Source organism: Brachionichthys hirsutus, chromosome 21 (assembly GCF_040956055.1).
Source record: "Brachionichthys hirsutus isolate HB-005 chromosome 21, CSIRO-AGI_Bhir_v1, whole genome shotgun sequence".
NCBI lineage: Eukaryota > Metazoa > Chordata > Actinopteri > Lophiiformes > Brachionichthyidae > Brachionichthys > Brachionichthys hirsutus.
This window is the reverse complement of record NC_090917.1, coordinates 3312136-3325108: the sequence shown is the minus strand read 5'-3', so window position 1 is coordinate 3325108 and position 12973 is coordinate 3312136. Positions and strand designations below refer to the sequence as shown.

General features: G+C 42.5%; 2 protein-coding genes across 2 annotated transcripts; both read right to left on the bottom strand.

Moving 5' to 3' along the window:
* Positions 1 to 5037: 5037 nt before the first annotated feature.
* On the bottom strand, positions 5038 to 6321 carry kcnj2a (potassium inwardly rectifying channel subfamily J member 2a). Its single transcript, XM_068754940.1, has one exon. The coding sequence runs from the start codon at positions 6319 to 6321 to the stop codon at positions 5038 to 5040; it is 1284 nt and encodes a 427-aa protein (XP_068611041.1).
* Positions 6322 to 11395: 5074 nt separating this feature from the next.
* kcnj16a (potassium inwardly rectifying channel subfamily J member 16a) lies at positions 11396 to 12646 on the bottom strand. Its single transcript, XM_068754856.1, has one exon. The coding sequence runs from the start codon at positions 12644 to 12646 to the stop codon at positions 11396 to 11398; it is 1251 nt and encodes a 416-aa protein (XP_068610957.1).
* Positions 12647 to 12973: the final 327 nt, after the last annotated feature.

Sequence of the window (12973 nt, the reverse complement as noted above, 5' to 3'; positions counted from 1 at the left end):
AAGGATGTTGAATTATTCAGGGAACAACATAACAACAGCGTCTTATTTACCAACCTCGACATGCTGCCACACATCTGACAATCAGCTATTGACTCATGACATTAAGCTGTTGCAAAGCGAGCTTCTTTCCTTTTAGTGAAATGGCTGCTTCATGCTCCCCGCGTCCACCGTGAGCTCCTTTGACCTTGGCTGTGACCTGCTTGTTTACAACACAAACCGGAGCTGCAACCGTCCATCGACCACGCTGGTCTGGATTTTGCCAGATAATGCCACCGATGCAAGCAGACACTAGCAGCGTGACAGATACCCAACACCCGAGCAGGAGGATCTGAAAAAAGACAGATTAGTTATCTGATGAGAATTTAAACCATGACGAGAACATTTAGATGGCTGCCGTGAAAGAGGCTGCCATTCTGGAGAAAGCGATTGTGTGTCTTCTGATGACAGGAGTCTTGTCTGTGTCGGTGGCGATGTTTGGCGTCACTTCAAAGACGGGTGAAAAGCAGTTGGCGGGCTCTCAATGTCCTGCTCCGGCGAGGCATTTTAGGTCCTCTGGATGGTTAGGAAAATTCCATGTCCCGTGCAGCACAGGTTTGCGTGGTTGAACTAATCTACTCTGTCATTGTTGTCAGCAGTTAAAATGCTTATATAAGACTCTGTGATCTGCAAGGACTATTTAAATATTTAATCTAAACTAAACAATTTTGCCCAAAAATTAGTCGGTTTGGTAATTTATGATCCAATTTGTCAAGCAAAACATTCTCAAATGTTTTGTATTGTTGTACATAATTTTGTTTTTACATTTTGTTTTTAGATTTATAGATAATTTCATGCAAAATTATATAAAAAAAAGAAGGTTTTTGAAACGGGCCTATTTTGCCATTAGAGCATAATCATCGAAGTAGTCAACTGGGAAGAAATGTAGCACTAGTTTGAACTGGTGAGTAGTTCAGTCGTCGCATGCCTTGGCTATCTGATCATGTATCTTACCAGATAATATTCACATTCATGGTAATGTGATCCCCTCGTTGTGGAAAGTTTAGCGCACACAGGAGGAAAGTGGTTTTCCAAACTGACGTGTGAAGCAGTTGCTAAAAGTGTTGTTACGAGTGTTATATTGCAATTGGAATTCAGAGCATCCAACTCGGTGCAAACGGATGATGACCCCTAAGCAAACGAGCCGGCTTGAGTCCGTGCTCACCGAATCAGAGAGAGGTCTGAGAGGCAATGAACCGTTCCCTTTCTGCGACGATGGATTTGTTTGGCTAAGCAGGGGTCCGTGTGAAGCAGGAAAACTTGATTTTAGCTGAAGACAAAACACACAGAGGATCACAGGTCTGGACGAGAGCTGGCTCTGTTTGAACATCGGGTTCCCAGAAGCTTTGATGAAAGCCAGGGAGTTCCTGTCATAGTTCAGGAGCCCCGATTGTGTCCAAAAATCTTTTACACTGACATTGTTGTGTCCAGATAATGAGGCCGAATCAGCTGTGAACATCGTGTATAACGCAAATAAATATCGACCACAAAGTAAACTGCTTGAATCGTTGATATCTCGGGGGTTTACAGAGAAATAACAGAAGTTGGCCTAACGTTTACCTTTGCATGTTTACTCCGCTGTTGGACAATGTTATTGTCTTCATAAACAGGCAGCGAGCGGAGCTGCACAATAGAAAAAAACAGCCGTTCACCTACTGCCACACTGTTGCAGTGCACAGCGCCTAACAATATGGCATTATTCTGTCTTTTGTGCAGGAAGTAGCCTCAATGTGCCTTTCCTGGTCACAACTTAATAATTCAATAAATAAATGCAATATTAAATGGTGTGAACGGAAAATAGCTCCTTGCTTTCCCACCAGTGTCACTTCCTGCGCTGGGAGGAAACGCGCCTTTTGTTGACAAAATCTAAATGTGATATTTGAATTTCTTCTTCTTGTTGTTGTTTTTTATTCACTGCATTGTTTGTTGTGGTTTCAAAACATGAAATTAGATTATAAATTAGGCTTCCTAAATGAAATAGGAAAAGACAAATCTTGATTATAATAAGCAACTGAAATGGCTGACTCATTTTCTCCCTCTCTTGCTCTTTACAAATGACCGAGATGAATCCGATATCATAATTGCTTTATGTCAGACAAATGGAACACACACACGCACGCACACACACCCACCCACAGAGGCCCACGCAAACACACAAAGAGAAGCACCGCATCCAGAGCTCTGACTCTGCATGTAGCGTGCCTCCAGAAGTTGACTTTAGTGTCAGTCTTCCTTAATGGTAAACCAAGGAATTTTCCATTGGGTTGGGTTCATGTCCAGTTTTGGAGGGTTTTTTTTTCTCAGTAGCAATTTTAATGAAGAGGTAGAGTTGAGGAAGAATGTCAGCACTGTGAGAAAGAGAGGATAAAATACTACTATTCATAACAATACCACATAAACTTTAACGAAGCAATAAATGTGACACGAGGAGACTTCAGCTTCAACAGCTTTACGATCATGCTAACATGCTCGTATGTATTTGGTGTTATGTTTACCGCATTTGTTTAGCACTAAACGCAAACACTTTGCACATTATTTAAATAAAAAACTGAATTAACCCCCCATTTCCAAAATGTTGGAATGCCAGGGGAGAAAAAAATCTCAAATAAAGCCGTAAACGGAACATGCAATCATTTACAAACGACTGCTTAACCCCACCATTTAATCTCTTCCTTTTGTTTGAACAACGTCCGTGGTCTCATGACTCGGTTTCACCACCGTAAAAGCTTTTCAAATCTGAAAAATGAACAGTTGAATGGATGCACAGTGAGCGAGGGATGAAAGGACAGGATGAGAGATGAAGGAGCACAATGGGAACAAGTGAGAGCACAGAAGACGTTAATTCCTCCCTCGCCAGTAAGACGTTTAGGCCAACGCAAACGTTGAACTGAACTACAGAGAGATTGTTTTGATGAAAGTACTGCTTACATGAAACGGGTATTGATTGCATGCTTGGCAAGTATTTAGCAGTACTGGCTGGTGTGTGTTAGAAATATTTTTTGTGTATGGTGCCATCAGTATCATCATCCTCACCTTGTATAAATTACAAAATATTTAGCAGCAAAGTGCCCTCACTATTAAAGTAGGCATGTGGTATGGGCATCTTCTGTTGTAGAGCATATTTATTGAATTAAAAAATATGTTATTACTAAGGGATTTACATACAAATAACCTTAAATATATTTTATAGTAAAATTATTGACATTAAACATTCAAATCATAAAAAACAGTAATTGAGTAATAAATGTACAACTCATAATAAAATACTTTGCTGCCAATTTTTGACCTTTTTTTTTGCAATGTTTTAAAATAATTTAAAGCATTAATTTGGTCTCATTTGACCATCAGCTACTTTACTCATTTAAAAAAAAAAGGAAATCTCATCAGCAAAATAGACATCATGATTCTGTTTGTCCCATGACATTTTATTGAAAAAAGTACAATATATCATGTACAATAATAATAATACAAAAATCTGTACATTCTGTGGTTTTGCAGTTCATTTGGAAGACTAATACAAAATAACTGCAACAGGGAGGGAAGTATTTACACGCGCGCCTACGGAGCCAAGCGGCCTTCCGTCGCTATTCTTTTCTTAAAAAAACAAGAGCGATCCAGACTATAAATGTTTATTTATGCAAACTCATGCAGGGACACGTTCATGTGCCAGGATGACGGTACATTCGGCTTCACAGTGTTTCTGATGAAGACTGATCTGTCATGGTGCAAAGAGGGAAAATGTTTTAGAGTTGATGTTTCTGCAAGAAAACATCTTTGATGCCCAAACACAACACCGAATCACATTCTGGCACGAGAAAGGTGTTCGAGTTCTCTTTGTAACCAAGTCATATCACAAAACTTCATATTTTAGCACCTTTCAAGGATGTTTGGATTAAAAATTGTGTTGTGGTTCAAAATGACACTTAAAATTGGACTTGTGATTCGTCTTTAATGTCTTGTTACAGTAAAGCCTTCGCCTCCCTGGCTGATTGACATCTTCACTGCCATCCTATTTTGAGTTTCCTGATTAAGGCTTGATGAATTGGCTCAAGAAAAGGATGTTCCGTGTAAAAATAAAAATAAAAAACCCCAAAACTGTACACACATTCTTGAAAAACAACGCTTAATAAAACTCCCTATGCAGTCTACTACTCTGTACCAAATCTAATCAGGGTATTGTTTTTAAGAAACACAACTATCATAATACTCTTTGGTATTTTTATTGACTGTAAAAAAAAAAAAAGCAACATTATAGCAGCACTTTTAAAAACATTCAGATTCTCATATTACCCCCAGTCGCTGTTTAAATTAACGCTTCTTCTGCCCATCACCTCTTTGATGCTGTTAATACTATTCTGCTTGACCTGAGCAGGCATGTTTCCATCGGTCTGACCTGCAATGAACACTTCCTCACATCAGCAAAGGATAAAAGATCGCCAGCAAGTCAAATGTACTACTAAAGTCTCGTTTGACCTTTGATGCATATTAAAGGTTTAAGGTAGCGATGTCCGCTGTGAGACCGGCTCGTGAACAAATCATCTACTTGTACCTTTGTTCCAGACATCTACCTTTTTATTATCTGAGAGAAAATGGTTTAACTTCAGTTTTCTAGACCCACCTCTCTGAAAGTGCCGTGTTCCTGCCGGCCAGAAAAACTGAGACATGCCTGCAACTTTAAAGTCAAGCCGACAACCTCCTTCCCTCTGCGGTCTCGCCACCACCGGACCCTGAACGCGCTTTGGTGGGGACCTTCATGGAGAACTCTTCCTACAATATGCACATGTTTCGTCGTGCTGCGTTTTTGTCATACTTGTATGTAGTGGAAGTTCCGACGGACTCCTACATACAAAGTCCTAAACCTCGCTGCTTTCCACAGCAGTACCGTTCGGCCTGTCCTCTGCCCAAAGCCCCGACTCGGCTCGTTGCGCCCTCTTTTTGGGCAGAGAGGCTATTTGATGAAAAAAAAAAAAATCTCTCAAGTGAGGTCTAAGGTCTGAAAGGTCATATTTCTGATTCTCGTCTGAGAGGACGGGGCTCTAGCGGCAATGTGGCTTCACTGTGCTCATTCTCCGAAATATTGTCCGTCTGGGTGCCATCGGGGCCAACGCTGCCGCCGTTGCCCTCGTCCGTGTCTTCTTTGTTGTCCAACGCCATCTCGTTTTCGTAGCAGAATGAGTTTGAGTTTGAGAGAATGTATTTTTTCTCTGCGAGGTCTCTCGCACTGCACAGAGGTGTGCTGGGGACGTCGTAAGTCTTATGGAAGCGGGAATAGTCCACTTTGTAGTAGCTCTTCTCCTCAAATAGCACGGGCTCGAACCGATGGCCCCAGAGGATCTCGCCAGCGACGTAGGAGCTGCGGCACTGCGTGGTCATGGCGGTCGCTTCCACCATGCCCTCCAGGATGACCACGATTTCAAAGTCTGAGGTCTCCAAGTCCTGTTTGCTCATATCATAGAAGGGGCTGTCCTCGTTAATCTCATGGACAATGGTGATCGGGGAGACCAGGAAGATGCGGTCGACTCCGCTGTCGAAGCCCACATCTATGTCCGTCTGATCAAGGGGGATGTACTCGCCCTCCGCAGTGGTCCGGGATTTTAGAAGCTGCGCCCGAACGTGCGCCTCTACGAGGTGGCTCTTCCTTAGGTTGCCAACGCGCCACATCAGGCAGAGCTTGTTGTCCCTCATGGCCACCGTGGCGTTATGGCTAAAAACCAAAGTTTCATTCCTCTTCTTGGGCTTCGCCATCTTCGCCATGACGGCGCCGATGATGAAAGCGTCGATGATGCAGCCCAGGATGCTTTGAAAAACCACCATGAAAATCGCAACCGGACACTCTTCCGTCACATATCTGTAGCCGTAGCCGATGGTCGTTTGCGTCTCAATGGAGAACAGGAAGGCGGCAGTAAAGCTGCCTACATTAGAGATGCACTTTGGGCCGTCACTTTCTAAATCCCCGTAGTAGATGGCCACCAGCCAGAAGACACAGCCAAAAAACAGCCACGACATGAGAAAGGCCAGGCTGAAGATGATGAACATCCACCTCCAGCGAATGTCCACGCACGTAGTGAAGATGTCAGCCAAGTACCGCTGGCCTTTCTCGCTCACGTTGATAAATTGCACGTTGCAGTGACCGTCTTTCTTCACGAATCTGCTTTGCGGCTGGTGCCTCGTGTGCACCTTGCCTTTGCCGTTACCGTAGCCGTTGGGTACTGCCATAGTGGCAAGCTTCATGCCGTCCTCCTCTGATGACACGGTGCTGTAGCGGCTGGCTCGCACGCTTCCCATCACCTCTGTCTGGGAGGGCTGTGCTGCTTCTTCCTTGGAAAACAGTCTAAGTTTCTGGAAAAAGCGCTGGAGAAACAGTTTTGAAACACTTCTGGGATACCAACTTGGAGAGGAAATGGTGGCAAAAAACGAGGTGGGCTGAAGGAGCTCTTCAGCCTCTCTGCCCCCCCCCACCCCCACCCACCCACCCCCTCTCCTGAGATGAAGAACAACGAGAGGAGGATGAAGCCGTCACTCCTCTTTCATCAGTTGACTAGACCTCATCAAGGGTATCTGCCACAAAAAAGAGAGATAGAAAATGTCCTTTAGTCAAAAAAGAAAGGAAGCTTTAAAATATATATATATAAAGTCATGTTCAGGGCATTTGAAGAAAACATTGTCAAGAGAAAAAAACACACAACAAAGACTAATACCAAACATTTTGGAACATTATGACTTCATAACCGTTAAGTCAGATGTGTGTGTGTGTGGCTTGAGAAAAACCCATCTAAAACTGTATACCTAGCATCAGCAAAGCTCGCCTGCCTGTGCCAGCAATATTTCATCCGTGATGTTTTACCCTGATCTAGCTTTTCAACTTTCACTGACAGAGGCCACCCTGTAATTGCACTCTTGTGCTGTTATTGGCCACTTCCAAACTAGACTTGTTTGTCTTGGCTTCCTTGCACTGGCACGATCGTTTCTTGGTAGGTTTTGGGTTTCAGCATCTCCGCGGGAAACCCCATGAAAGCGAGGTTTTTGCATAACCCAGACAAGCAGATCCTTTCCGTCCTATCGCCTTCTGAATGATACTGCAAGAAGATGAAAGTGTGCTTTACAAGTTAGATGCATTGAACCAGAAACCACTTTCAGTATTGATTTCAATGTAATCGCAGTATTTGCAAATTTTGTTATTGATCATTGGTGCATTATTAATGAACATTGGGAATTTGTTTTTGCCTTACATTTACAGTATTTAAAATGTCTGTCTACATCCCCTATAGAAACCTTTACCTCCCTGTAATCTATTATTAAACTGCTAAAAGATTTGCAAATTAGACGTAAGAAATAGACACGTCAGCTGGTTTTAAGTTCGGTATACTGTACTTTTGTTTTAAAGAGGTATTCAGTGTGGGCTTTGACTTTGGCTGTGCCGAAGAGACGCAGCAGCTTGTTGACTCTTACAGAATCCTCTGGGACTTCCGCTTGCTTTAATTAATGGCTGTCTCCTGGTAGAACTCAAAGCACCACCTATTCGTTTTGGCTGTCCTGGCAACAAAGTCTAAATTAAACTTCTGCAATCACTGCAGCGTTCTGCTCTTTTATGACATGTTTTTTGTTGTTTTTGTTGGCATGGATTTTTGTCTGAGGTCTGAGAGGTGATGGTGGGAAGAGAATAAGTCATACTAGAATTTTAATTGCATTAAGATCGAAATGTATTTCACAAACAATTGTGAAACGAAGGATGTTTTACTTCTAAGCAATAATATGTCATCTTTTCTCCGATGATTTAGATCTAAGGAAACAAAATAAATTATAATGTGCAACCAAACGTGCTTTTTTGTCAAACCTAGAAGTTATTATTTTCTATTTACTATTATAAATATGGTATTATCAAGCAGTGGCGAACTTTTTAGGAGACAGAAAGAGCCACTCTCAGAATGCACCAAATGCCAGCGACAAATGTTAACAGGTGCGGGGTAGAAAAAACGAGCACACTTCTGATGCAATCGTGCACACGCACACACACACACACACACACCCCTCAAACTGAGACACGTCAGGACATAAAAGAAAAAAGAAAAAAGAAAAAAAAGAACAACCACTTATTTTAAAATCATAAAAAGACAAGCAGCGAGATCAGATATGAGCGCATTAAGTGAAACTTGATGGCGGGTGCCAGCAGCAGTCGTGCGTAAATCAGGAAGTCTGCGCGTCATGGAGAATAAAGTAAATCATCACTTAGAATTTTGCGTGATTGATTGCAAAAAAAAAAGAGAACATCGCTCACATCTGTTGAAGTGAGCGCCACCACAGCACTTAATAAAGCTCATTACATCTATTAAAACAAATATTAGAAGAAATGGCTGAAAGTCTTTATTCCTCTACCTGTTGCTCATTCGAAGGCATTCCAAGGTTGCTTTCAGCGCGATGAAATATAATCCCGTCCTTTTTGATCGTTTGTTTTTTTGGGCCTCTTCTATTCCTGACGTAGTTTCCGCGCGCTTTTATATTTATTTTGGTCGAACGAGACCAAGTGCAAAAACGTCCATCACATCTCCCGGTGACCGGTCTCCATAATGCGCTTCTCCGTGAGCGCCCTCAAAGCGTTTTAAACTGCAGCGCACCGGCACGACCCGCCCCCTCTCCGAGCGCGGCCAATAAGAGAGAGGATCAATAGGATGTGAACAGAACACAGCATGGAAAGATTAGAGTAATTTGGATTCGATAGACCGGTGACGCGTTAAATTTCAGTCAGGAGTTGCGTCCAAATTGGAAGTGAAAGTTTAAAAACTAAAATATTAAGCAAAAAAAAATATCAGAAAATGTGCATGTTTTTTTTTCCTGCATGAGGTTTCTAAATACTTGAGAGATTTATAACAAAATGTGTGAATACAGGAAAAAATAAAAAGTATTTTCATTTTTACACGGAGAACAGATAAGGTGCAGCATGGGTGGGAGATAATATAAAACAGGGATAAAAAAAAAAAAAAGTCCAGGCTTCAGTCATAAATGTCAAAACAGTAATTTATATTTCCTCTGAAGAGGAATTAAAATCCTCCAAAAATGTCAGACTTTTGTACTTGTTACCAGCTGTTGACCGGGCGCCAACTGTCCGTCACCCTCATTTTTGCAATATTCTTTTCTTTTATAGATGTTTTTTTTTTTTATGTGGGTATGGAAAATGTGTTCTGTCGGAAAGAATGACTCACTCAAGTCCTACATGCCTGTATTATGATATGACTGTCTTTCTCCACTGAGCTATCAAGTTGCTTCGGATGTTTAGATTATGCATCTGTTGCCCTATAATTTTAGGTCGGGCTGCAGCCGTGTTGTCCTAAAGCCATCGACTATATCATTCTTCCTGCCTACTAATTCATGATAAACATTAACCCACAACTTCATGATTTTCAAAAAGGCTTGTTTTGTTTTTTTACCTCCATTGAGTAGTATTTTTAGTTTAGGTTATTTATAGCTCCATATATATTTAGCCCAAAACCACCTGTGTCAAGTGAACTGTGTGTGTGTGTGTGTGTTGACTTTCCATGCCCAATTTCCAGCAATAAAGAGAGCAATGCATGCAGTTGTCAGTACTCTACGTGCACCACAAGGTGGAGAGCTGGAGACTGATAATAGGAAGTGAAAACACACACACACACACACACACACACACAGCTGTGATATGAGCGGTCAGCCAACAGCAGCACCAAACACAGCAGGAAAGTGACTCTTAACTTCTCATGCAACTCGTGTCATGAAGATGAAATGAGTAAACACGGAAGAGTATTGTTAATTGTTATTGTTAATAACAGTTAACAGTAACAGAAGAATTTCTACAAAACGTTTCTGAGCGGTTCCCAGGAAGTGAACGGAGGCGTCTGGAAGTTACTTTGCTTAGTATTTGCTGTCTAACTCTGATATCCACACAATGCTGTCATTTTTACACTTTACATCGTGTGCATATACGAAACAAATGAGGTACAATGGTGAATAGAAGTAGCTGTAAGAGATGCTGGTATGAAGGCTTGCTGTTTCCCTCTATTTCTTGTCTTGGTGCTAAAATAAGATAACCAGCTGTTGGCTGTAATCTCATATTGAACCGACTGTTAAACCAAAACTGTGACGTCAGACTTGGTTTAAAAGCAGCTGTGGCCTGTGGCTGCCCTCATTGCTAGCATGAAAACACGAAAGCAAACACAAGGCAAAGCTTTGCTTGATTCACTGAAAGTGTTTGACATTATGTTTTCAATTTTTTTAAAGGGAAATATAAAACCGGTTGCTGAAATTGAGACTGATCAGTTGATTAATTCATGTGGACGCTTTTTCTGAATCGCTATTGTTCAATGTGTTTCATTGACGAGGACTCGGGGAGCAATAAATGACCTTACTGGGACTAAAAGCTCTCCACTGTGCATGATATTCAGATTTGTTTCCACAGGCCTCTAACATCTCTCTCCAGTGCTGGAACCGTCCTGAACTCAGACCAACCTAAATGTTTCCCCGCCTGAAAACCAAACCATGTCATGTGTTAAATCCATAGAGAAACATGTGTGTCCATGCTGAGGACTAAGGAGAAGATGCTGTATGTGTGTGTGAGAGAGAATTTATATCTTCTTGCAGCCACACTGAAGATGTAGTTGAGCTGCAAGCTGCAGGGCAAAGCAGTGCTTTTATCACACAGTGCAAACGCTTCAACATACTGTGTTTAGTACTTTATACATATCATGGCTGCTGGAGTGAACCGAATAAACAAATTCCTATTTTTTTTTTTTATTCACAAAATTAATGCAACTATTCTAAGACAGTGCACTTAGCTTTAGATTTAAAAAAAAATGTAATAGGTGATTAGACAAAAAAAAAAAATTCAATCGGTTTACATAGATTTGCATATCAGAGTTACAGAGCAGTGTTTGGTTAATTCTGACCAGCTGACATCAGAGTAACCTTCATATTCAGAACATTTGTTCCTAGACGAGAACCACCATCTATTACAGACATATAGGTGGAGGATGGTGATGATCCGAACCGGACATTTCAGCATCACTTTACTGTAAATGACCATTCCGCATCATAAATATGGTTTCAATATTACGCATCTGTATTAAAAAAAAAATTACATCTGGAAAATCTGCCAGAGAAAACAGACTAGGGAATTTCTTTAAGCCCAAAACATTTGATGACATTAAATCTTTGTCCTTTTACAAAAATCTGGACATCAAACTTGTATAGCACTAAGGATAAAATGTCTCAACGAATCACACGCTACACCAGAATCATCACCTTCAACAGAAACACTTGAGAGCCGGGAGCATCTTTAATATTCCTCTTCACTGGCGGGTTCTTTAAAAAAAAAAAAGTGCAATGTCTGTCTGCCTTATGCATCATTTGTAAGGTCGCTTGACCGAGTCAGAATGTCTCCGTGTGGATTGCTTCCTTGGGATGTTGGATCGGTTGGCTTATCATTCACAATTTCCACAGTTACTGTTGGCAGTTTCAGCTTATCGTCGTGATTTTTTAGCTGTGACCTCGGCGAGTTGCGTGGGAAAGATCGCGGCGAATGTCCTGGGGAAGACCGAGGTGAAGGTCGTGCGGAGTACCGCAGCCGTTTCTTGTGCTCGTACTGCTCGGCGCTGACCTCGGGCACCAGCACCCTAGCGGTGTGATTGAACAGGATGTAGTCCACCCTGTAGTGCCTCCTGCTGACCCTGATCATCTCCTGGAATAGGTGACCCCAGATGATCTCAGCCGGGGTGTATGAGGTTCGGGTCTGATGAAGCATGCCCGTGGAGTCGTCTGTGTAGGTGAAAGATACCACCAGCTCAAAGTCGGCGTTCCTCAGATCGACCAAGCTCATCTTGTACAATGGGCTGCCTGGTTCGATCTTGTGAAATATCGTGGTCGGCGTGACCAGGATGTTCTCCTTCTGCTGAATGACCAGATCTTCGTACGTCACGTCCACTTTCCCAGTTGCATGCACAGTCGAGCGGACAATTTGGGCTTGAGCTGTCCCTTCCACGAGGTGGTGCCTGCGGAAGTCCCCAACTCTCCAGGAAAGGCACAAGAATCCGTCGTGGAGGTTGATGACGGCGCAGTTGCTGAAACCCACCGTCTGGGCCCTCTTCCTGGCCGACGCCATTTTGGCGACAACGATGCCGATAACAAATGTGTCGATGAAGCAGCTGATGACATCTTGTATGGTAACGATGATGATGGCAATCATGCAGTTCTCGGACATTCCTCTGAAGCCGTAGCCGATGGTGGTTTGAGTCTCCAGAGAGAAGAGGAACGCGGCTGTGAAGCTGCGCACCTGGTACATGCATGGCTCGTTCGTGTGGTCTTTGATGTCGCCGTTGGCAAGAGCTATGACCCAGTAGAGAATGCCAAAGAAGAGCCAGGACAAGATGTACGAGAGGGCAAAGATCAGGAACATCACCCTCCACCTGATCTCCACCAGGGTGGTGAAGATGTCCGTGACGAACAGCAGCCACTCCTCTGGAACATGCCGAAACACAACATTACAGGTGCCTTCTTTACGTATGTAGCGGTGTTTCGTTGGTTGAGGTCCCTTCTCAGTCTTGATGCTGATGTCATTGGTGGGAATCACCGACTTGTATTGCTTATGCATCCTTCTAAACCTGCAGAGAAGATGGAGAAGAAGGTTGAGATAAATCGTTAGCGAGAGTTGCATAGCGAATGAAAATGCATCTTTACTGTGATTCGCTGTGAATCATGTCGAGCGCTTTGAAAATGGTTTTTCCTTGTTGCTCCGATACAGAAAACAGCCGTTCGCCGAAACCACTTTTGTTCATTTTCCACCGTTGTTTTTTTCCAGCCAAGGTTGTCGGAGGAAACGGCAGCAGTCTGAAAAACACACTGGCTGATCACTGGAAATTTGTAACCTTTTGCTCTCCATACAGTAGCAATTACTATAAATAGGCTGCAATAACGAAGC